This window comes from Solanum dulcamara, chromosome 8 (assembly GCF_947179165.1).
Source record: "Solanum dulcamara chromosome 8, daSolDulc1.2, whole genome shotgun sequence".
In the NCBI taxonomy this organism is placed as follows: Eukaryota; Viridiplantae; Streptophyta; class Magnoliopsida; order Solanales; family Solanaceae; genus Solanum; species Solanum dulcamara.
The window spans coordinates 79,103,430-79,128,091 of record NC_077244.1 but is presented as its reverse complement, the minus strand read 5'-3'; the positions used below and the strand labels follow the sequence as shown (position 1 = coordinate 79,128,091).

Below are 24,662 nucleotides of genomic sequence, written 5' to 3'. Positions count from 1 at the left end.
TGTTAACCAACACCACATAAACAAGTAAGCAACTGGCCATATTGTAATTTTATAATATAGAAAAGGTTTCAAGTTATATGAGTGACCACGAAGACCACAACGTCACTCTACTAAATAAGTACTAATAAATTAATGTCGGTTATATAAATTTTCTTGATCATGTTATTTAGTTTAAACTTATTTCAGGCATATATTATATAAAATATAAAAATATGAATAGCTTTTAATATTTTCTATTGATTATTCAGATAAACAATTCTTATACGTACGTTATTCCATTTAACACTTAACATTTATCGACTGCATGTGGTAATAAACACAAGACATGATCACATGACCATACCATTCCCACAGCTAATATGAGGGGTCGTTTATTAATAATTTTTTGTAATAACTTGTGTCTATTTATATGAGGGAGCCAATTAGGAGTAGGAGTATAATTGATAAGCGACCGATGTATTCTCTTCCCCTTTATTAGGACAAAAAAAAAAGAAAAAGAGACACCTCTCGTTTCATCCCCAAAACAGAGCAAATACATATTATGGGTTTCAAGCATGACCTGCTGGTGTACACAACACTAGAATGTGAAAGCTGTGAGGAAATGGCAGCTTGTATGCACAAAGCTAAAGAAGAAGGAGCAGATCTCGTCGAGCTTTGCATTGACTCCTTCACTTTCTCTCACATATCACAAGTTGAACTACTCCTCAAACAAAGAACTTTACCATCCATTGTTTCTTTCAGGTATGTACTACTATTTAGTAATTTCAGGATTTAATGTGTGTTCAGATTTTGCACATGTGTGTGTAGATCCACCTCTGCTTTCAACTACTTACTACATCTTCTTATGTTCAACTTCACTTGTGATGGTGTTAGTACTTGTGTGTTCCGCCTTTAGTATTAGGAACAGAAATGGTGGGTGGTTTTTGTCCATTTTTTATTAGGTAAGAGGATATGAGATGTGTGATTTTGTGAGGAGGAGAGTGTTTGGTTAATCTCCAACACGTACTCTACACTTGCTTGTTTGTTTGTTTGCTTCTCTCTGATTTTTCCTCTCTGTTTCTTGTTTTCTTGCTTCCTTGTAAAATAGTATGTTATCACTTTCTAATTTAAAATTCTACACGGCACGTGAAACCACATAAAGGGGTGTGTGGTGGGTAGGTAAGCTCGTCCAGACTAACATCTACCAACCAACATTTTGTTAAATGTATCAGCAAAATTCAAATCAGAAAAACACATTAAGGTATTGTGCGTAATCTTTTTTTATCAAAAATTGAACTTAATTCAAAGTGAATAATATAATGTATGTCATCTTTGAATTGTTTTAGACAAATAAACCAATAGATTAAAGGAAGTCGGTGATTCCAATCTCCATCTTCTCCTTTTACTGAGATGATAACACATCACAAGAATTATGTATGACAAAAGTCTCTTAAATTCAGACCAGTTGGAAGAGGTTTAGGAAAATAACCAACTGTAAGTAGTTTTAAGTAAGTACTAATCCCTTCGTTTCATTTTAGTCCTTGTGATAATGTTTTGCACAATTCGAAAGTGTTATTTGATTAATATATACCTTATTAATTCTTTAATTTTTATCTGTGTCTCTTAATTCTAGAATAATTAATACTAAGGGTAAAATTGAAAAAATATAATTAATTCTCGCTTGATTGGTTAAATTGATTTTAATGATCCTATTATATTATAAAAGTTGAGAAGCTACCATTGACATTGCACTGCTGAGTGAGTAATCACTTAAATGTTTCCAACTTCGATAGGGGTCCGTATGACACGGAAATTAAACCCGATGTCTGCCCGCCCGTATTTTGGAATTATTTCATTTTACCATTCTCTTAGACAAAGTAACTATCTTAACTTTAATTTTGAATTTCTAAATTAACGGAATAAATTTTTTAAGCTAAAAGGATAGTTAAAATAGGACGGAGGGAGTAACATTATGCTAATTTTATACTATAGGGTTTGTTAATTTCTTTTTTGTTTATTTACTATAGTCATAATATATCTTTTTTGCATAGACTCATCAACTTTACCAGAATATTAGAAAATTCACCCAATGTAGTTTAACAAAGTTATGTTCAGTGTCACCAATTAATAAGAATGTTTTGTGTGGAATCCGAATGTACAAAAAACTTTAGTAATAATGTATGTTGCTGATTGGGAATTTGGGGTTTGTTATATGTCAGGCCAAATTCGCCGAGAAATTCTGGCAGAGAAGATTGGAAGAAAACATGTGTGCAAGTTCTCAAATTAGCTGTTGAATTGGACGTTGAGTTCGTCGAAGTAGACAGTGAGGTTTCAGTCAAATACAGTTCCATTGAAGCTAATTTTTTTTTTTTTAAAATACAAGTTCCCTTTTTTATATATATTTTTTTCGTAATTAGGTTGTTTGCGATGAAGTGGTGGCTGAATTGATGAGCAGGCGATCAAATAGCAAGATAATTGCTTCTAGTTATGTGAATGGTGGAAACCCTACTAAAGAGAGACTTTGTAATTTGATCATAAACCTGCAGTCCACAGGGGCTGATATCATCAAACTTGTCATTGATGTAGCTTATATTACAGATGTTGCACCAGTTTTCCATATGCTTACACATTGTCAGGTACATTTCTTATCTTGCAAACATCTCAATCAACACCACCAACTTGATACAAAGATGGATCCAAGATTGAATTTTGATGGATTCAACATTTTTTTTTTTTACTGAATTCATTGCGCTTATGGGGTCTAGAATTCAATTATGTGCTTCGTGTAAAAAATTATGGATCCAGTTTGAACCCATAGGAACTACATTGCATCTGCCTTTTGATGGTATACTTGCTGAATTCAACTTATGGACAAGAAGAGAAAAAAAGGGGGTCTGCTATGGAGTCTTTTTAACTCCAAACTGCTATTGATATATTCAAATTTTTCTGGGGTGAAGTGTTCAAGAAATACTCTCGTCTTTTGTTCCATTTATATAGCCTCTTAAGTGTGCAGCCATTTTCGGGCTTTTAAACTGGTAGAGAGAATCTTTTTATTCTAGTTTCCTTGTGAGTTGTGATAAGTTTGTAGTTCAATTTCCATATAACGAATGTGGCACTTTAAGTGCCTAATTACAAAGTCTCTATGCAGGTGCCTCTAATTGCTAGGGCAGCAGGGGATAGAGGTCTTATAAGCCAACTATTGGGTCCAAAATACGGTGCTTTCTTTATTTGTGGATCTTTGGGAGGCAAATCCACCCCTGGCTTGCCACCTTTGACCAGCATTAAAGAGGTTTATAAACTGGAATATGTGAACCCAGATACTAGAGTTTTTGGTGTAATCTCAAATCCTGTTGGCCATAGCAAGGGCCCCCTTCTGCACAACCCTGCCTTTAGGCATACAGGATACAATGGAATATATGTGCCACTACTAGTTGACAATGTCAAGGAGTTTTTTCGGGTTTTCTCATGCAATGACTATGCTGGTTTCAGGTATGCTCCTTCTGCACAAGCAAACGTAGTTTGGTTAAGATTTCTTATAGTTTCTATGCCACGTACTGATGAATAAGTGTCGGATTCCTGCTCATCAAGAAATAAATGTATGCCTCATTCAGATAATCTCAATGCCGTTGCACTGCATCCTTTATGAAGATTAAGTTATGCTTAAATTTAGTATTTTGTAAGAATACAACAACAACAACAACCCAGTGAAATCCCACATCGTGGGGTCTGGAGAGGGTAGAGTGTACGCAGACCTGACTCCTACCAATGTAGGACGGCTGTTTCCGAAAGACCCTCGGCTCAATAAAAGCATAGAAAAAGGTCAGACAAGATTATTAGAGTAAATAAGTAGATGACGAAAACGGTCCAAACAATAGTATAATCAAAGCACAAAACAACAGTAGATATTATTATTAGATAATAACATAAATAACATACATCAGAGTACAAGGAATCATAGTGCGTTAATACGCCTACGAATAAGGGTGAATAAAACCACTAAGTACTAGCCTTCTACCCTAATGTGTGTCCTCCACACCCTCCTATCTAGGGTCATGTCCTCAGTAAGTCGTAAATGCGCCATGTCCTGTCTGATCACCTCTCCCCAATATTTCTTCGGCCTACCCCTACCTCTTCTGAAATCATCCATGGCCAACCTCTCACATCTCCGCACTGGTGCATTTGGGACTCTCCTCTTCACATGTCCAAACCATCTCAGTCGCGTTTCCCGCATCTTGTCTTCCACCGCGGCCACTCCTACCTTTTCTCGAATAGCCTCATTTCTAATCCTGTCACTCCTGGTATGCCCACACATCCATCTCAACATTCTCATCTCGGCAACCTTCATCTTTTGCACGTGAGAGACCTTAACTGGCCAACACTCCGCCCCATATAACATAGTTGGTCTAACGACCACTTTGTAGAACTTGCCCTTAAGTTGTGGTGGCACCTTCTTGTCACATAACACACCGGAGGCGAGCCTCCATTTCATCCATCCTGCCCCAATAAGGTGTGTGACATCCTCGTCGATCTCTCCGTTGTCTTGCATGATAGAACCAAGGTACTTAAAACTACTTCTCTTTTGGATGGCTTGGTCCCCGAGCCTAACTTCCGCGCCAACCTCTTGAGGTGTCTCACTGAACTTGCACTCTAGGTACTCTGTCTTAGTCCTACTCAGCTTAAACCCCTTAGACTCCAAGGTGCGTCTCCAATCTTCCAGCTTAGCGTTAACTCCGCTACGAGTCTCATCGATGAGGACTATGTCGTCCGCAAAAAGCATACACCATGGCACCTCACCTTGAATTTATCGCGTCAATCCATCCATCACCAAGGCAAATAGGAACGGGCTAAGAGCTGATCCTTGATGCAACCCCATCCTAACTGGGAAGTGTTCTGAGTCCCCTCCTACTGTCCTTACCCTGGTTTTGGCACCCTCGTACATGTCCTTGATCACCCTTTGTACGCTACAGGTACACCTTTAGCCTCCAAACATCTCCATAGTATCTCTCGTGGGACTTTATCGTAAGCCTTTTCCAAGTCGATGAATACCATATGCAAGTCTCTCTTCCTCTCCCTATATTGCTCCATTAGTCTCCTCATAAGGTGGATGGCTTCTGTAGTTGAGCGTCCCGGCATAAATCCGAACTGGTTCTCTGAAATAGACACGCCTCTCCTCACCCTCATCTCTACCACTCTTTCCCACACTTTCATAGTATGGCTTAGAAGCTTAATACCTCTATAGTTGTCACAGCTCTGGCTATCCCCTTTGTTTTTGTAAAGCGGGATCATGATGCTCGATCTCCATTCTACGGGCATCGTTGCCGTCGTAAAGATGACATTAAATAACCTAGTCAGCCATTCCAAACCTACCAAGCCCGCACTCTTCCAAAATTCTCCAGGGATCTCGTCAGGTCCGGTCGCTCTTCCCCAGCGCATCCTACGAACAGCATCCTTAACCTCATCGACCGTAATACTCCTACAACCCCCAAAATCATGACTCCTTCCTGTATGTTCCAAACACAATTTCGCTGTCCCCTTTGTCATTCAAAAGTTTATGGAAGTATGACTGCCATCTTTGTTTGATAAGGGTCTCCTCTACCAATACTTTTCCGTCTTCGTCTTTAATGCACTTCACTTGATCCACATCGCGTGCCCTTCTCTCCCGGGCCCTGGCTAGCCTGAATAATTTTCTGTCCCCACCTTTCTCTTCCAGTTCAGCATAAAGACGTTCAAAAGCTGCCATTTTTGCCGTTGCAACCGCCGACTTCGCCTCCTTCCTCGCTATCTTATACAGTTCTCCATTCGTCCACTTCTCCACCTCATCCTTGCTCTCCATCAGCTTAGCATATGCCACCTTCTTTGCTTCCACTTTCCCTTGCACTTCTCCATTCCACCACCAGTCCCCTCGATGCCGACTACGACTACCTGTCGAGACTCCTAGCACTTCCCTTGCTACAACCCTAATATAACTAGCTGTCCTATCCCACATATCGTTCGCATCCCCACTACTATCCCAGGTCCCCATATCCTTCAATTTCTCTCCCATCTCAAGGGCACTAACCGTTGTCAAACTCCCCCATCTGATCCTAGGTCGTTCTTCCCCGACCCTCCTCGTCCTCGTCATCTTTATCCCTAAATCCATCACTAAGAGCTTATGTCGGGTTGTAAGGTTGTCGATCGGGATGACCTTACAGTCATTGCACAAACCTTTATCATCCTTCCTAAGGAGTAAAAAATCTATCTGAGTTTTAGCCACTGAACTACGGAAGGTTACCAAGTGGTCCTCCTTCTTTGGGAAACTCGAGTTGGCTATCACCAATCCGAAAGCTCTTGCGAAATCCAACAGTGCGGTTCCTCCTCCATTTCTGTCCCTGAAGCCAAAGCCCCCATGCACATCATCATACCCTCCCGAAATAGATCCGATGTGCCCATTGAAATCTCCTCCCACGACAAGCTTCTCAGTAGGTGGTATGCCTCCCACTAACTCGTCCAATTCCTCCCAAAAGCGCCTCTTATCCTCCTCGCATAAGCCCGCTTGCGGCGCATAAGCACTAATAACGTTCAACGTGATCCCTTCAACGACCATTTTAATCGACATCATCCTATCATTGACTCTCCTAACCTCCACCACCTGATCCCTTAAATCACTGTCTATTAAAATGCCTACCCCATTTCTATACTTCGATTTACCAGAAAACCAAAGCTTATACCCGTCTACCTCCTTAGCTTTAGAGCCGACCCATTTTGTCTCCTGGACACAGGCTATATTAATCTTCCTCTTCTTTAGAATCTTAACCAGTTCTATGGATTTACCCGTTAACGTCCCAATGTTCCAAGAACCTATTCTCAGTCTAGACGCTCCTTTAACCCACTTACCTCTCCTTACCCTCGTCCCCGTCAATGAGCGAGAACATGACCTTAGTCTACCATCACTATCCAAAGCCATGAAAATGCGTATAAACTAATAAATTATTCGGGGGTTTAAAATCGGCAAAATGTAACTACAAGTATATGAACAAAGGATAGAATATAAAGATATAAAAACCGGAGGTACCAACTCCGGTAGAAATGAACCTGGTTGCCGCCGGAAAATACTGCTCATGTCGGAGTACTGTTCACGTCGGCGTACTTAGTTGTGTTGCAGCGGTTGTTCGTCACCGGAAATACAGATCTGTACACCTGAAAAAAAAAAAAAAAAAAAAAAAACACTTCGCCGGAAAAACTAGAGCTTCGCCGGAAAAACTAGAGCTTCGCCGGAAAAACTGGAGCTTCGCCGGAATGAAATACCCAAATCAATATTGATCCAAAACTCCTCAGAAATGCAGAGCTTGAAGATCAAGAACCCAATTAAATCTTCAACGATTCACTTCTTTGGGGAGTTTTATCAAACAGATCACACGCACAAAAGGGTACAAATAAAAGTTAGATTGCTAAGGCTTTGGGGGCAATTTTTTTTGCTTTTCCACAGGATAGTGGATTCTTTACCAGTAGGAAAGAATCAAAAGGCAAATGGGTCAAAGAATAAAAGAATAAAAGCTTATATTGTTAGGTCTATTTTCTATTTGTAACGATCTATGAACAGATAGATTACCAAAGTATGCGTTAAGAATCTGAAATGGAGGAGCAATATATAAAAGAAACAAAATAAGAAAAAAAGAAAAGAAAAGAGTTGCCGCAAAATGAGAACACAGAAAGGCTAAGAAAGAAAAATGGGGTGGAGACTGGAGAAGATGAACTTGTTAAAGTATTTTGTAAGAATGAAATATTAAAAAACTCTACTGTTTAAAAAGGTATTTGTTACATATGGTTCATCTAATTTAATTTATAGACACCATTAATCTTAACTACTTTTGAAAATTTCACTTGCGTAAAACATTTGGGGACGTGAAGTTATGTAACCTACTAAGTTTTATTTTTCTAAAATTTTCTTCATGTAGAAAACTATCTAATGTAGTTTTCTTCCTTTTGATGGAGCGTGTAGTGTTGGTATCCCACATAAGGAAGCAGCTGTACGGTGCTGTGATGAAGTTGATCCACTTGCTAAGGTCTGATTAGCCATGTTTGCTTCTGCCTTAAATTCTTCTGCGAATGAGTGCATGAGCATCAGACTATGCTCTTAAAAATACTTTCTATATTTTGCTTATGCTGCTTTTTTGCTTTCCCTGTTTAAAATATCAAGATGTTCAATTTTCATCCCAAAAAAAACACTGAGCAGCTCAATACAACAACAACAACAACAACAAACCCAGTATAGTCCCACCATGTGGGGTCTGGGAAGGGTAGAGTCCCACCACTGAGCAGCTCAATGTGGTTCATAATACACAGTATGCTAAATCAAGAAAATGTGGGATTTGCAGTGTGTTGTGTAACTTGACTTTGATTTTTGGGAGTTGAAGAACCAGAAAATACACAATCTTTTCAGAATGTCTTTGGTGAAGCTAGTTCAGCGTCAATAGTTCTTATATAATGAATACTCATAAGCACAACTCTGTTTATATATGTGTACAGAGTTGGCGTGCATATACACATAGGAAACAAAAGCTTACCTTCTTGATGTGATTGAATCGCCCTAGAATATTAGGCACAGTATTATCAGTTTTATTTTCCATAAATCGGCTAACTTGAGCCTTAGTCCACTACAGTTCAATGTTGAAGGAAGCCTAAGTAGAGATATTACCCTGGTTGGGTAATAGGTCTTGCAGCATCAACTTATAAAAGAAAAAAGGAACGAAGTTGGATTTCTCATGTTTTCTCAATATGAATATTCTTTCTAATGTCATTGCAGTTCACCCGACCTAGAATGCTATTGTCCTAGCATGGAAGCAGAATTATATAGATTAGTTCTATATCTTGAAATTTCGGATGGCATTTCTATACAATAGTTTTTTGTTTAGCCATTCCAGAACATTTTGTAGCAAAATTATATTACAGTGTTTGTTGTCTTATTTGTAAAACTTTCTGACTGTATCATGCTTCGGAATCAGTCTATAGGAGCTGTAAACACAATTATAAGGAGGCCTTTTGACGGCAAGCTCATTGGTTATAATACAGATTGTGAAGCTTGTGTGACGGCAATTGAAGATGCACTTAGAGGTACTGATTATTCTTTGCTTGGAAGTTGGAGTTAAAAACTTTTCTAATACTCTTACAAGAAAGGTACAAGTGAAAAACTTAATCAATGTAGTTTAGAGGTCTATTCAGTAATTCTTTTCAAGGCAAAAGAATTCCAAAATTCAGATGATCACATCTTTTTATCATTTACTTGAGACAATGCTGATTGTTAAATGGGCCTGGTCTCTCCTCCCAATCCCCCTACCCACCTGATAAAGCAGAATTTAGTGTGTCTGCAGGAGAAGGTGGGATAGTCTTGCTTAGTTACTGGCTTCAATTGGATTACATATTTGATAATGAGAATACTACTGTCACTGTTTTCAACATTTTAGTCCTTCCTCTATTGTCCCTCACCGCCCCCCCCCCCCCCCAAAAAAAAACACAAAGAAATGGTAGAAACTTCTTGGGAAACCAATTTCAAGCACTTTTGAATCTAATTACATAAGGAGTTCCAAATTTCTTGTGTAAACAGAGAGACAAAAGACCAATGGCCATGCATCAAATGTTTCTCCAATTGCTGGAAAATTGTTCGTATTAGTTGGGGCAGGTGGTGCAGGGCGAGCTATTGCTTTTGGTGCCAAAAGCAGAGGGGCAAGGGTTGTAATATTCAACCGCAAATATGGTAATACCTCTTATCTCCCTAAGGATTATGGATATGTGATCTTTTGCTCTTTATTCATTATGTCTCCTGCCATTTATTGCAATTTTGTCTTTGAAAAGAGAGAGCAAAAGCTCTGGCTGCAGCAGTATCCGGTGAAGCTTTGCCATATGAACGTCTGAACGATTTCTGCCCTGAGAAGGGAATGATTCTTGCAAATGCTTCTGCTGTGGGCATGCAGCCAAAGTCTGATCGAACTCCTATCTCCAAGGTTGTCTTTCTGATAGTCTTTAACAAAAGTAACCTGTTTTCTGTTTGCATGAGAAAATGCAAACATTCTGAACTTTTCCTCAATTATGCTGTTGTTTCAGGAGGCATTGAGATCATACGAACTAGTATTTGATGCAGTCTACACGCCTAGAAATACACGGTTGTTGCAGGAGGCTACAGAGGTTGGAGCTATAGTGGTGAGTGGGGTTGAGATGTTCGTCAGGCAGGCACTTGGGCAGTTTAAATTGTTCACCAATGGATTAGGTAGCTATTCTCTTCTCCCTATAATTAATTACAAAAAAATTCTAAGAACCTTCGGTCTGTTATCTCTTTTTCTCTATACTGCTTTGGACTGTTTTTTTCCTTTGAGCTGAGGGTCGATTAGAAAAAATCTCTCTACCTCTCAGGCAGGGGGGATAAGGTCTGCGTACCCTCTACCCTCCCAGACTCCACTTTTTGGAATTGCACTAGTATGTTGTTGTTGAACCTTCTGTTTCCTTGCCCCATTTATCCTGGGTTGGGGGCAGCAGTGAACACAACTGAAGTTCTATTATGCATAAGCAGAGGGGCTTATATGCAAAATTTAGCTGAGCTTAACTTGGGTGATTCTTAATCTCTTCCATAAGGGCTCCTTACTCCCAATTAGTATGCTTTAATTCCCAGGGAAAGACCTGAAGTAATCCAATAGCTGTATCACCAAAGAATAGGAGAATAGGACAGAAAAAAAACTTAAATCTTGGGAATGAGGAACTATGAAGCAGGAGCAAAACCTACTATGTCTTAAAGCATCGTGCTCTTAGAAAGCAATGGTTTCATTCGTGTAACGCTTTCAACTTTGTTTTTCTGCAGCACCTGTAGACTTTATGCGGAGGATTGTATATGAGCAATTCTGATTCTTTTAGAAGAAAGGTATAGTTTCTTTTTCTTTCTGAACCCAGGATCATATTTGCCAACTCAATAGAAGAGATTTCTGAAACTCTCATTATTCATATTAATGTTCCCTCAGCTTCCAAATGCCAGATTGATTTACATGGGAAAGAAGGATATATCAACTACTGTAAAAGTAGTCATCTTTTTCTTCCTGAAGATCAGCTAGATTGTAAATAAATTGTTATTGTAATAATAGGAAGGTAATGTATGGAAAGTTGTCTTTATCCCAGAAAGGTGGTTTATAAGCAGTAACAAAGTTTGCCTAGCCTGGAACAGTTGTGCATTCTTTCGAGATACTTGTAGTCTTGCACCAGTGCTGTCCATTGTTAGATCATGAAAACAAGACATACAAATGCACCACAATTTGATTACAGCAAAATTGGACATTAGCCTCTAATTGGATCATGATACTTACAGTTCCCTTTCCCCTTGATAGTTAATATCAATCAATTACGCTTCAATCCTCCTTTGGAGTCCTTTTGTGCACTCTGATGTTATGCATTTGAAAAACGATTCTAGAAAGAATCAAATTCCATATTAAATTTCTGTGGAACATTCTTGTACTTGATGGGAAAAGTTTAAACTTTTAAATGAGGTGAAACCGCCATCTACCACCAGATTTTGGCCACTAATATACTTGGCATCTTCACTAGCCAAGAAAAGAGCAGCATTGGCTACATCAATGGGTTCACAATATGCTCCTTTGAGCTCACTTGCATTGTATAACATTTCAGCAAGGTCCTGAGATTCCACTCCAGGGAAGTAGTCTTTCATCTCGTCCAATGAAAAGGGTGTTGGAATAGCAAATGGAGAAATGCAATTGATTCTTATTCCGTTCTTGCACAGTTCCCTTGTTAGGGACTTGATCATACCTATGACGCATGATTTGGTAGTTGAATAAGTAGGTTGTGCTAGTCCTCCCATTACCCCAGTGACGCTGCCTGTGCACAAAATGCAACCTGTCTCCCGGGGGATCATCACCCGAGCAGCGTGCTTGATCCCGGCCATTACGCCTCGGACGTTGATGGCCATGACACGGTCGAATTGCGCAAGGTCAATGTCCACTATACTCAGCGGAGTTCGACATGCTACCCCTGCATAATCACAAAGGAATTCAGGATTTACTTGTTAATAACTATTGGTACACTTTTACGTACTAAGTTATTTGCTTTATATTCCAAGTTGCTTTAGTAACTGTCGTTAATGCACGTTCACCCGCTGATTATATATTACCTGCATTGTTGTACATTATGTCGAGCTGACCATGTTTGGAAACGGCAAAATCCACTAGGTGGGAGACGTCAGATTCATTTGTGACGTCGCAGGGCAGAAACATGGCATTTTGTCCGAGCTCATTTGCCGTTTCTTGGCCGAGCTGCCTTTGTATATCAGCGACAATCACCTTGGCCCCATGGTTGATGAATTTGGTGGCCGTTTCTTTTCCTATGCCACTTGCTGCACCTGTGATAACTGCTACCTTCCCTTCTAGTTTCCTGCATTTTTACACAATCATAACATAATATTGGAGTATACTCCTAATTAATTGTTTAAGTAAATGAATTACGTAGTCACCTTTCTAAGTGGGTAGAGAACTTGTTACTGGAGGTTTGAAGAAGCAATGATGTGGAGTGGATCCTGCAGTGGAGTTAAAAAAACATACTCTATGACTATACTATACTAGAGAAAAAGAATACTAATGGGAAATGAAAACAAAAACAAGTACTACGTCATCATCTATGGACAGCTTTTAGCTAGCTGTCCATAAAACTTTGAAAACTTGATCAAATATAGTAGTAGTAATGATTTGTAGAAATTAAACAGAAGAAATAGTTAAGAAAATCAGAAACGGATAAATACATAGAGCATCCAGCTAATACATGGACATGACGAAAGAAAAAAAAGTATATATGGACATGACGAAAGAAATTGTGAGGCTAACCTTGATCTTATCCTCATCATCTTCTTCTTCAGAGACAAGTAATAATGTATAGTATATTAGTTTAGCAAGGCCAAACAGCACCGCAACAACATGTACACCCGATGGTTCCTCAATATATATAGACTAAATTAATGCATGCCTTTATTATAATTACTGTCATGGGTCCTCTAGCTGCTCCCCTCTCTCTCTCTCTAATGCATCATTAGACAGGGCAATACTGTCATTTGGCTTCAACTGCTTTCTCTTTTTTTTTTTTTAGGTGATTTGATAGACTGATTTTTTTTCTACGTTATTGGAGTGTAGAAGATGAGCTCATAATTTGCTAGAAGAGTTTCTTTTACTGCCAACTACAATTTGGTGTCCAATAAGTATAAAGATTGACTCTTGGCTTAACTTAATTTCTAAAGTTGTTAAGGATTGTTCAAAATTATATAAAAAAACAAACAATTCATTCTTTAATTAATGTGAGACACTTAACACATAGGCGTGACAATTGGAACATGAACAAACTTTCTTACTTCAACATGAAATAATCACACAGTTCAACATGATACAAGTCGTCGTGAGTTTAAGTCTCATGCCATTTATAATTAAAAATAATTTTCACGTGCTTGACTAACATTAAAAAAAAAAAAAAGGCCTCTCATATAATATATAATTAATTAAAGCTTGCAGACTTTAATTGTTGTTGAAGGAATGTTGAAATGTTCAACGTGGACAAACTTAATTGAGTATATGTGATCTTCTTCCTCTATGTCGAACAACTGCAAGTTGTTTGTTCTGAAAGCGACGTGCCAACTCATGTTCTTATTTGCTAGCAGCTAGCTATACATGTTTTTTGTTTTGTTTTGAATTATTAATTTATATAAAGTGCGGATCAAATTAAAGTATGAGTCAGTCACATAGTATATATTAAGGATAGTGAGAAATGGTGAAAATTATTTTGAGCAAATTGTCAAGATGGTTGAGGCATCTTGATGATTATAATTCGAATATATATAGTTGGATATGAACCTCAGATATAAAGCTAGGTGATCATGATCGACCACTTGCACGACTACTCAAAGGTGTAAATTATCCGAATAAAGAATCTAACGTACATTTTGATATCAACCATGAATCAAACTTTCTCATAATTATTTTGTGTTCTCAAAATGGGCTACCATAATAATACTTACTACAAAGGGAGAATACCCTTTCAACCAACTACATACTCCTCCTACGGAATTGATTTGATCCTACCTACAACTAATATTCTCTTCTCATTCGACCAACCTTAGACACAGATATATAGGTGAATCCAAAATTTAACCTATGGATTTGAATTTAGAATTCTATAACTTTTTATCTGGACATAATTTAGTGAGAGTGTTCTAAATTTGTTAGCTCTACTTATTTAGTGAATTTTTCAACACACATATATATCATATGCAGATACGCTAATTAAAACCACTGAGTTCAGATGAACCCATTATAATTTCTTGACTACCCGCCCCTCTCATGCCATATGATATATGTATAATTAGGGAATATGTACAAGTCTCAAGTCATTGCACGTTATAATACACCGCCCAAATAAATTAGGTCAACAAATTAAAGATGCTGGGCAAACACAGGTGTAATTGTGTATAGGGTAAAATCCAGGTTCAACTAGGCCTCAAATTAAGAGTCTACACGTGGCAACAACAGCACATCGGGCATAGTTGGGAGGTGTTTGGATTGATTTTTTTTAAGAGACTTATAAGTTAAAAACTAAAACTCATAAGTTGGAAATACCCAACTTTTGGCTTTTGCCTTTTTCGGTACTTTCTTAGTTTAAAAAAAATGTGTTTTTAAGAACTTTTTGAGTTAGCCAAAGAACTTTCAAAACTAAAAAGTAGCTTAAAAATCACTAAAAATAAGTCAATCTAAATACCCACTTATTTGAGCAATTACTATATTATGATCTATGAAATTCTTAGTTATGAAGGAAGCTTTGAATTTCGATAAACAAGACTGATGCCAACAAGAAAAACTCACTATCCTTTTTTAAAAAATCTTATTTTGGGTGGGCCACTGCTCTTCCTTTCACTCGAAACAAGAGTTTCGTGCCAAGCATAAAAATTGAATCAATAGAACCCTATGAGGGATTATGAATCACTTAAACGAGCTTTTCTATCCATATTTGAATCGGCATTCCTATAACATCTAAATTAAATTACAATTGTTGATGTACAACTATTGAGGGCATGAGGGCGTTTGGTCTAGTGGTATGATTCTCGCTTTGGGTGCGAGAGGTCCCGAGTTCGATTCTCGGAACGCCCCTCAATGTTTTTTCTTTAGTTTTCTGGTTCCATACACTTACATTTGATGGGCATTGTATGGTTCAAACGCTTGAAAGTACAAGTATTTCTTGTTTTTGTAAAATAAATATAAAGTGCTAGTTCAAATAGTATCTTTTGGGTTGTTACTTTCTGCTCTTCAAAGTTTAGGCATAAATTTGAATCTTTTCGTATATTTATTAGAATGTATTTGACCTCGATTATTAATGAAAGACGCGTAATTTTATCGTTAAAATATTTGTGACAAAATTGTAATCGAGTTGGGTTATAGGGGTTTAGGGAGGGTGAACGTAACATGATGACTTTGAAATTGATAAAGTTTATAAAGTTGAGGTGTGAGAGAGAGAGATCGTTTGAATGAATAATTTTGTGATGGAATTTTCATGAATGTTGCATGAGCAAGAAGTGGTGTTGGAGTAACAGTAATCTTCAAAATGATATTTTTAAGAGCGGTGAGAATTAATTGTTATGGCGATGATCTATTTAAAGGGATAGGGATTGTGAATGGGAATAATATGGAATAAATCTGGACTATTTTGCAAATTCAATGGCAAATCTGAATCATTCTGTACGGTTGAAGAGACAATTCGGCTATTTTTTCTTCGTGAAAAGGGCTTCCGTGTGGAAAAGGAAAAAATGTTACAAGGTATCATCTTTGGATATCAATACAAATTTATATCAAATTTTTAGAACTTTTGTACATTTGTTCACTTTGGGACAACTTCAACTTGTGATGTTTGAAGTTGTACAAAATAATCTTGTTCAAGTGAATTCATCGATAAAGTCTAACCTTAGACATGAAGTTATTTTAAAATGGATAGAGTTAGGCAGATGTTTGAAAAGCATTTTAAATTTAGCTCATCATACAAATACAAATTTAGATAATTTGGCATAAAAATTGCCTCAGTAATTGACAGTTGAGTCAACGTTCCAATGATGAAGGGTAATTACGTCAATGTACGAAGCAAGTTGTTCCTGATCCACACTACATTATTGTCTTTTTGCCGAATTTATTGGTTACAATCAATCGTCCACGACTCCTCAACTGTCGCAGAAGCCAGATTCAGTGGCACTCTTGTAATTTACGCAATGTCAAACTACTAATAGGGGAATGAAATTCCTTATTTGCCATCTACAAAGTCTCTAATTTCCTAAAAACAGGACTTGAGACATTGAAGAACATAGTTTCAAGAGGCAGAGCGCGTGTGTGATTTCAGTAGTTCGTGGCATTAATGGCGGATGAGGAGAGGGCGCGTGAGCACATCGAGGAGAGCGTGAAGCTGTTCGTAGGTCAAGTGCCGAAGCAAATGACGGAGGAACAGCTTCTGGAGATGTTCAAAGAGTTCGCAGTTATTGACGAAGTCAACATCATCAAAGACAAGACTACACGGGCTTCTCGAGGTTCACTCTTCAGTTTTCGCCTTCGATTACATGTTTCTGGATCGCCAATGTGCGATTAATTGTTTCATTGACTGTTCCCCTTAAAGGATTTGTAAGCCTTCGCATGTTTTCTTTTCTGTTTTTCAGGGTGCTGTTTTCTGATTTGCCCGTCGAGAGAAGAAGCGGACAAGGCTATAACTGCTTGTCACAATAAACAGACGCTTCCTGGGGTCAGTCTTTTTGTATATTGTTGTCAATGGGGACATGCATTATACTTTATTTGATTAATTAAACAAGATACCTGGAACGTTGTAATGCAGTGGGATCTCTCTACTGTTGTTACCCATTATAGCAACAGCAACGGCTATGCCTCAATCCCAAGTTCCATTTCCATGATTATTTGTTCAAGTTTTACTAGCTAATTATTATATTTTCTGAAATTTAGTTGCTGCTTTTAGTCTTTCTTGTTAAAATCATCCCCAATAAAGTCATAATAAAGTTCCATGTAGATTTTAGCTAGCTACTAAAGTTACTTAATTAACTATCTTCAAGAGAATTCTTTTGGCATTGTCTCATGTTTTAACACCAGGAATATAGGACTATCTGTTTCCAGCATGACAGTATAGTAATATAACCAAAATACTGTACTGTGATTGGATGTTTTTATAACGAACTGTACTGTCTTGATGTAATAATGGAGAATTTCTATAACCTCCTGAACTGGGGAGATAAAGGCTGTTCCAGCTGGTGAGTTGTTTTTACCAAGACTTGAATTCTGAATTCAAGCTGCATGTCCCGTCGTCTAATGTTTATGAATTGTAGTAAAATAGAAAAGAACATCTTTGTTCCCTTGAAGTCTTAACTGATTAGACAACTTAGTATGTTTCTATGGAGTACAAGTAGAATGTGCAAAATAAGAGCGTGCAACGAGGAGAAAGCTTAACTAGGAGAGCCTGCGGGTGAATGGGAGAGAAGTAGTAGCATAAGTAATAGTATCTAGTTTCCCTATGCTGTTACAGGATAAGTACATTATAAGCAGAGCATTGTCCAGGGTACGTTGCACACTTAATGACAGTATATTGCAGCTACAAGAATGTTAAGGAAAATGAAACAGCTATTTAGGAGAAAATAAAAGGTTGTGACAAAGTTGGAAAAGAAGAAGGATGGACTATACTATGGATAACAGCTTCTCATTCTTTTTGGTGTTGGTGGGAGGAGGAGAGAAGGGGCAGCTGGGGAAGAAAGAAAATAAATCTGAGTCACGCAACATGGCAAACTAGGAGTGATCAATATCAGGTTTCATGTTTTTCACCACTTTGTGCTAGTTTCTTGTGTCATGAAGAAAAAGGATTATGTTTGAAACAATCTCTCTACCCCCACAAAGGTAGGGGTAAGGTTTGCGTACATCTTACCCTCCCAAGACCCCTTTTGTGGGATTACTATGCTATTGTTGAAGGTCCTTTCACTTACCTATTCATCAAAAAAAGTATGATAAATGTCTTCTCTAGAATAATTTGGTTTCTTAAAAATATCTTGGTTGGCGGAGTCAGTTGGCAGTTGATCGTTGTAAGAGCGTCTAATGACCCTTAAGACATGCAAGTTGTGAAAGCAGCTAATCTAAATGTGTTGCTATTATGGATTGGCCCAAAATTGAATCATAGTTGATAAATTATGCAGATTGTTTGAGATGTATTTTACGCTTTAGTTTTGCACGTTTATTTCCAGGCCGCGTGTCCAGAGTTTCACATAGTGTTTTGAAGTGATAGGGTATTTGATGTTGGTACGCTGGGGAAATTAATGCATCTAAGTGATCACTTTGTTCTCTAACTCTTATCACAAGAAAAAAAGAAGGATGGATGTAAGAGCACATCTATTCTGAATACTAATCTTATTAAGTTTATTTGTGATCTGCTGCTCTTTTATATTAACATGACGTGCTTGTCTTGTGATAATAAAGGTGTCCTCTTCTCTGTGTCCAATTCAGGCTTCTAGTCCGTTGCAAGTGAAGTATGCTGATGGCGAGTTGGAAAGGCTAGGTGTACTATAATTTAAATTCTTGTCTTATGATATTTGTTCTTACATGGTTATCTGATTCACATGATTGAAGTTTCCCATTGTTTACTTTTCCTTACTTTCCCTTCCTTTTGACCGTGTCATCTGTTGTTGCAATACTTATCCAAAAAGAAAAAGTTGTCCTTACTGTATATCATAGTTTTGTTTATGTGATGCTGTGCATAGTTGGTAACTTTTCTCTCATTCTCTTTCTTTTTGTCCTTTCTCTTAACCTGAAATTCAGAGCACAAGCTTTTTGTGGGTATGTTGCCAAAGAATGTCTCTGACCCAGAAGTCTCCTCTTTATTCTCTCAATATGGGACCATTACAGATTTGCAAATTCTCAGAGGTTCTCAGCAAACTAGTAGAGGTACAGCCAACATGTACTAATCTTTCACATAAACTTTTCGTGAGGACAGAATTAATTCATCACCGAAAATTTTCTTTCTTTCTGGTAGGATATGCTTTTCTGAAGTATGAGAAAAAAGAACAAGCAATTGCAGCAGTAGAGGCCCTTAATGGAAAGCATACCATGGAGGTTTGTTTCTATCTGCATGTTAGCCTGTTAGGTCACACCTGTGAAACCTTTGAAATTTGAGTTTTGTGGATATTTGAGATTTGCATTGTGTGTAACTTTTGAAGGGGAGCCTTGGAGTAACTCGTAAAGTTGCTGCCATGTAATCAGGAAGTCACGGGTTCAAGCCTTGGAAACAGCCTCTGGCAGAAATGCAAGGTAAGGCTGCGTACAATAGACCCTTGTGGTCGGGCCCTTCCCCGGACCCTGCACATAGCGGGAGCTTAGTGCACCGGGCTGCCTCAAAAAATTGTGTGTAACTTTTCTTTAGTGATTGATCTGGTTATTATCCTTTCTCTGGAGTTGTAGTAATGGTCAAATATTCAGATTCTTTTTGGTAAGTTCAAATATTTTAAATATTGAGTTACCTTCGCTCCGTTGAATTAGTTAGGTAATCATTACTCCTTGTGGGAGCAACTATATTCCCCTCATCATGGGAGTGCCAATTTTGGCTTTAACTTGGGGTCAATTAGTGGAGGTGGCTTCTTATATGTTGCCTCTTTGTAGCTGGGTCAACAGAATAGCCTAAATGCTACCACTTTCTGTTCAGAGGATTCCAAAGACAATATCTGCTGATTTCTTTTCTAGGACCTTTCTACATGGCACTGCATTCAGGCATTTGAGACATTTTTATCATCTTCCTTGAAGACCTTGGACTAAATTGATGGATTTTAGTTTACTGGAAATTTTAACCGAGCGGATTGATTAATCGCTGGAGATACTGTAGTGTAATTCGTCAGGTTGAAATAGTAATTTATAAGAAGCAAAATCAAACATTTGTGCTATGAGATATGTATTTGATCCCTTCAGAGGTCGTGTTCTAGAGGAACTTATGAATCCTAAGCTATTGATCAAGAGGTGGATGTTCACTTATACCTACCTAATTAGTTTAGAAATTAAAATCCGACATGCGAAATTTAGTGAAATTTTAAAACATACAATTATTTTATTGTAGTGTCCAAGTCTAACCCTGTGCGAAGTTTTTATCGTTTGGATACCTGAGTAAGTGCTGGTTATTGTTTTTCTATTTTCTTTCTATATATCAATTCATTTTCCAGAAATTTGCTTCTGGCTTTATTACTTTGCTTAAAACTTGTAAGAGTAGTGATGATCTGAATCAATAGGCATCTCGTTTCCTAGTTATCTAAAATTTGAGATTTTAGTTTTACTGGGAAAAGGGACCTACAACTGCGCAAGTTTATTTGCAAAAAATAGAAATTCACAATGAAGGTTTATGCTCATTGATTAAATCCTTTTAGCAATTTTACATTCATGTCAAGTTTTACTCATCCAAGACTTCCATTTTCTGGTTGTTTAGATTGAATTTTTTTATTGTACTGTCCATTCAGGGTGCAACTGTCCCTTTGGTAGTCAAGTGGGCAGATACAGAAAGGGAAAGGCAAGCTAGGAGGGCTCAGAAAGCTTTATCTCAGGCATCTAATGCTTCCAACTATGGACAGCATCCATCTTTATATGGATCTCTATCCATGGGTTACATGCCACCATATAATGGCTATGCTTATCAGGTTGGTTGAATTGTATTCACCAGTAAATTTGGGCGTCAAGTCAAATTCTTGGTTGCTTTGCTCTAGCTGTGATATTGAGTTGACATGTTCCTTTCGTGGTTCTTTTCTTTTTCATTAGATTTCTGCCATTCTTGCTCCAGTGATCAATTTAAGGGGCAGTTCAAGTTAACATGCTATTTTGCAGACTCCTGGAACATATGGGCTCATGCAGTACCGTCAACCGTCAGTACAGAATCAACCCTCATTTCAGAATATGGTTCCATCCATAAACCAAGGAGGTACTCCACATGGAGTTGCACCTGGTCTAACACCTGGAACTACCCCAAGAAATTATGCCATGTCGCCTGGAAGCTATCTGGCATCTGCTTACAGGGCAGTACAAGGACTTCAATATCCCACGCGCTATCCTGGAGGCATTACTGGTTATCTACCTCCTTATACCGCAAACAGGCATTCTGCAGCATCTTCAAGTGTCGGTTCAAATACAGGGGGTCAAGTTGAAGGTTGTCAAAATTTTATTTTGAGCTGCTTTAGTACTACTTGTTAACATGAAGTATCGTTCCCCCGTGCATCTATCTGAATGAGGCTACTTTTTCTTTCTTGGTTAATTGTTTCCCAAGCTTGTGTTCCATATCGTTAATTAAAACCAGATATCTGAGATGGTGATTTTGCACCTATCCGTTTTTTAAAAGGAAGCAACTAATAGAAGAAACAAAAGAAGAAATCAGATTTGCAATATAAGTGAGATCTTCTCAAGGCCTTTGTGAGAGATGTAGAAAGTACTCTTTTTTTTTTTGAAGTTGTTACCTTAAGAGATGTAGAAAGTACTTATTCAGACTCACTGGTGATATTTAGTTTGGTTTAGTTTTAGATGGACTCACTGGAATTCCAAGTAAATTAATGCATGTGGCATGCAAACTATGACCTTGTCAATTATATGTCATTAGTTTCAGCAATTATCAAAGTGTAGAGAGCTTCAGTCAGCATTGTTATCTTTGCATTATTAGTTAGGTATTTTCCTAGCATGGCAGTCTTCCAACTTCTTGACTGAGATTACATAGGCAAGTTTTTTTGATAAGCAGGTTAATTTGAATTGCTTGCACTTGACTTTTGCTTACTTATGGAAGAGAAATTACGTCATTACAGGTCCAGCTGGTGCTAATTTATTTATTTACCACATTCCTCAAGAATTTGGTGATCAAGAGCTTGCAAACACTTTCCAACAATTTGGGACGGTCTTGAGTGCCAAAGTTTTTGTGGACAAAGCTACTGGTGTTAGTAAATGTTTTGGTATGAACCTTAGACTTTCTAATGTATCAACCAAAATCACTCTTGCTGTTATGATTTAACTTCTTTCTGCAGGATTTGTAAGTTACGACTCTCCAGACGCTGCACAATCTGCAATCAAAATGATGAATGGTTTCCAACTAGACGGGAAAAAGTTGAAGGTTCAGCTTAAAAGAGAAAACAAACAGAACAAACCTTATTGATGTAAAAGGTGAGGTGTAGAAGGAAGCTGATTCTTTGCATCAGTGGGTCACATGTAAGCCACTATGTCATTGCTACATTAACAGCCACTGGGAGCTGATTGTAAACAATTAGCAATGACATAGCAACTAAATGTTAATTGTAGCTCCCTTATGGATTGAAGGCCCAGAAACTTGTAGCTCTTGTACCACTGTAATCTGTAACATGGAGAAACATTCAGACATTTGTAAATTCATTGATTCGTCTAATTGATATGACTGTCAATTTCTTGTTTCTTTTCCCTTCTGCACCTCTATTCTCACCACTTACTTTAGCTCAAGTCTGTTCCATTTTGAATAGCCTACGAATTGATGTAATGAAGTCAGACAAAGTTGGAGTGCATTTTCCCTTCATGATTTGACTACACTTGTGGGCGGGCGGTTTCTGATTTCCTTCCGAAACCCAGGTGATCTGAGATCAACTTTGATGTTTTTATTCTTTGGTTGCAATATTGATGCTTATTTGCTTAGAGATTACGATTCTTATTTTTTTTTTCTCTAGCTTATTAATTTCAGGATGCTGAATCAGGTTGTGATCGGCCTTTGAAGGATAGTGAGCAATGAGAATGTATATTTCCTGTCTAGTTGGTGAGGTGGCGTTTTCCATGGGGATTTGGAGAAACATTTGATCTTGAGCCTGATAATTGACATATTCTATAGAGAAGATTCATTTCATTCATCAGCATGCTTACTCATCAAAACGTTGGACTTGTAGTACTTGGTCACCTTATGTGGAGCGCTGGATAGGACTAATTTCCCTGAGGGCCTAAATAACAGGAGTTAAAAGAGTTAACTAAATTCCCTCATGAAGTCCCTGAGTAAATTTTGAAATTTTTTCCATGTCGGTATCATATTGTTAGCTTCAATTGTTATTACCTTTTCTTTTATATGTAAGTAGGAGTAGTTAATCCCCAAAGCAATTAGTTCAATACTAGCTAGTTGGCGCAGGTTCTCATTCCTGTATGTATGGTTAGGTCTGATGTAAGCAAATATGTTTCTGGTTCAATGTTTAGTTATGATGATAGGGTATTTTTGAAGTTATTTCTGATTGTCAATGCACCTGAACCCAGCTTTTCCTCTTGTTTTGTTGGTGGTTTTTACATGAGTCTGTTATAGAAAATGTTGAGAAGTTGTTCTAAGATTCATTGGTTGCATTATCTAGAGGATGTAGATGTTATCAAATTGTACTTTTTTATGCTAAAAGGATGATCATTATTTTCAGATAATTAGCCTAGCAGTCGAAATCATCTCAGGTTTATTTTGGTATGTGTGTAAGAATGGTGATTTGAACACTAGCGTGATAAGGACAAATGCTTCGGGGCTTGGGGTTAATCATATTAATTAGTAGGTAAAACTTGATCCTAAACAAGACGCTTCTTGAAGATAAATGAGTACTTTACATGGAATATATTCTCTTAATTTGGACTATTGAGAGTAAGCCTACAGATATTCTCATTCTAGAGATATTGCAAATTTACTTGATTTGAAGTCAAGGTTTTTACACATGCTAATGGGATGTAATGTTGATAGCCTTGTATGACTTGCCTGGTGTATAAATGATTCATCATACATTAAAAATTAACAAGAAACTATACGTATAACTAATCTAACTCCAAGTCCATGTAACATATACTCCCATGAGATTGAAAATAGATCAGCTTCCACAAGTTTGGCACCACCACAATATCTTTATTATAATAATAAACTGCTATCATATCATTTTTAAACTGCCTACCAGCCTGTTTCTTCGTCAATTTCCTCCTTTTATTCTTCTATTGCAACAGTCAATACATGCATGAAACACCTTTACATAAGCTAAACAAAACCCGTCGTCTCTGTAAATTAGGAACAATATTCTGGTTGATGATGTGTCTCCCTTTATGATCTGAGTTCGATTCCAACGACGGACGAAGATGATGATGCGGCGGATGTAGTTAAACAACGTTGGAGTGGACATGGTACGTACTGAGAAGTTGAAGAACCTAAAAGACGACATGCTTGGCTTCTTAAATCTTCCTGCTCATTATTAGTAATTACTTGTCTAATTGTTCTTTTTTAATTACATATGGGAAGACAGAGTGTGTGAATCAGAATAACATATTGTGTCCAGTTACGTAAATCAATAGTTCTATTTTTGTAGGAACTTCAATGTACAGAAATAGCGAATGAAGATGACACAAAATTAGTTAATTCCAATTTCTTGGATTTCCTTCCATTAATTCAAGGGCAAGTGGTGGACTCCAATTTGATTAGAATAAAATATTCATTGTCACATCAACAAAGTCCTGAGAAAGAATTATTGCAAGAAATAAAGCACCAACTATTCTCTGTCAAATCATTAATTAAGGATAATATTCCAATTTCACTACTATTATCTGTTAAATCAATCATTAATCAAGGATAATAGTCCTATTAATATCTGAAATCAAGGACTATGTTTTTCTGATACAAACAAATCC

General features: G+C 37.6%; 3 protein-coding genes and 1 non-coding gene across 11 annotated transcripts; 3 read left to right on the top strand and 1 right to left on the bottom strand.

The window, feature by feature from the left end:
• Positions 1-322: 322 nt before the first annotated feature.
• LOC129898626 (bifunctional 3-dehydroquinate dehydratase/shikimate dehydrogenase, chloroplastic-like) lies at positions 323-11,158 on the top strand. 3 transcript variants are annotated; one of them, XM_055973242.1, is made up of 11 exons: positions 323-741; positions 2,199-2,307; positions 2,397-2,615; positions 3,128-3,468; positions 7,958-8,021; positions 8,961-9,069; positions 9,560-9,709; positions 9,808-9,956; positions 10,057-10,219; positions 10,805-10,864; positions 10,976-11,158. In XM_055973242.1, the coding sequence occupies exons 1-10, from the start codon at positions 542-544 to the stop codon at positions 10,846-10,848; spliced, it is 1,548 nt and encodes a 515-aa protein (XP_055829217.1). In that variant the 5' UTR covers positions 323-541; the 3' UTR covers positions 10,849-10,864; positions 10,976-11,158. The 3 variants fall into 3 exon arrangements, with proteins under 3 accessions (XP_055829217.1, XP_055829216.1, XP_055829218.1); XM_055973241.1 differs by having other exon boundaries at positions 10,962-11,158; XM_055973243.1 differs by lacking the exon at positions 323-741 and adding an exon at positions 1,188-1,240 and having other exon boundaries at positions 10,962-11,158.
• LOC129898628 ((+)-borneol dehydrogenase 1) lies at positions 11,049-13,060 on the bottom strand. 2 transcript variants are annotated; one of them, XM_055973246.1, is made up of 4 exons: positions 12,825-13,060; positions 12,458-12,520; positions 12,119-12,378; positions 11,049-11,979 (listed from the first exon to the last, which is right to left on the bottom strand). In XM_055973246.1, exons 1-4 carry the CDS (start codon positions 12,842-12,844, stop codon positions 11,423-11,425), a joined length of 900 nt encoding a protein of 299 aa, XP_055829221.1. In that variant the 5' UTR covers positions 12,845-13,060; the 3' UTR covers positions 11,049-11,422. The 2 variants fall into 2 exon arrangements, with proteins under 2 accessions (XP_055829221.1, XP_055829222.1); XM_055973247.1 differs by lacking the exon at positions 12,825-13,060 and adding an exon at positions 12,612-12,810.
• A 1,996-nt stretch (positions 13,061-15,056) lies between these two features.
• Positions 15,057-15,128, top strand: TRNAP-UGG (transfer RNA proline (anticodon UGG)). The gene has a single exon. It is a non-coding gene; the product is annotated as a tRNA-Pro (tRNA).
• A 644-nt stretch (positions 15,129-15,772) lies between these two features.
• LOC129898627 (RNA-binding protein BRN1-like) lies at positions 15,773-23,360 on the top strand. 5 transcript variants are annotated; one of them, XR_008769411.1, is made up of 11 exons: positions 16,022-16,546; positions 16,673-16,755; positions 18,510-18,561; positions 18,822-18,947; positions 19,036-19,115; positions 20,501-20,677; positions 20,862-21,180; positions 21,824-21,967; positions 22,040-22,175; positions 22,505-22,610; positions 22,733-23,360. XR_008769411.1 is itself a non-coding variant. In XM_055973245.1 (10 exons), the coding sequence occupies exons 2-10, from the start codon at positions 16,378-16,380 to the stop codon at positions 22,165-22,167; spliced, it is 1,278 nt and encodes a 425-aa protein (XP_055829220.1). In that variant the 5' UTR covers positions 15,773-15,791; positions 16,307-16,377; the 3' UTR covers positions 22,168-22,439. The 5 variants fall into 5 exon arrangements, 2 of the variants coding, with proteins under 2 accessions (XP_055829220.1, XP_055829219.1); XR_008769412.1 differs by having other exon boundaries at positions 22,720-23,360; XR_008769410.1 differs by having other exon boundaries at positions 22,706-23,360.
• Positions 23,361-24,662: the final 1,302 nt, after the last annotated feature.

Bases quoted from the DNA above. Each gene is read 5' to 3' on its own strand.
- LOC129898626 (XM_055973242.1), top strand. From the start codon at position 542: ATGGGTTTCAAGCATGACCTGCTGGTGTACACAACACTAGAATGTGAA. The intron at 9,957-10,056 runs GTTGTCTTTCTG...CTGTTGTTTCAG, and splicing joins ATCGAACTCCTATCTCCAAG to GAGGCATTGAGATCATACGA. The intron at 10,220-10,804 runs GTAGCTATTCTC...GTTTTTCTGCAG, and splicing joins ATTGTTCACCAATGGATTAG to CACCTGTAGACTTTATGCGG.
- LOC129898628 (XM_055973246.1), bottom strand. From the start codon at position 12,844: ATGATGAGGATAAGATCAAG. The intron at 12,521-12,824 runs GTTAGCCTCACA...ACTCCACTGCAG, and splicing joins ATGATGAGGATAAGATCAAG to GATCCACTCCACATCATTGC. The intron at 12,379-12,457 runs GTGACTACGTAA...GTAAAAATGCAG, and splicing joins TTCTCTACCCACTTAGAAAG to GAAACTAGAAGGGAAGGTAG.
- LOC129898627 (XM_055973245.1), top strand. From the start codon at position 16,378: ATGGCGGATGAGGAGAGGGCGCGTGAGCACATCGAGGAGAGCGTGAAG. The intron at 19,116-20,500 runs GTTTGTTTCTAT...CTGTCCATTCAG, and splicing joins ATGGAAAGCATACCATGGAG to GGTGCAACTGTCCCTTTGGT. The intron at 20,678-20,861 runs GTTGGTTGAATT...GCTATTTTGCAG, and splicing joins ATAATGGCTATGCTTATCAG to ACTCCTGGAACATATGGGCT.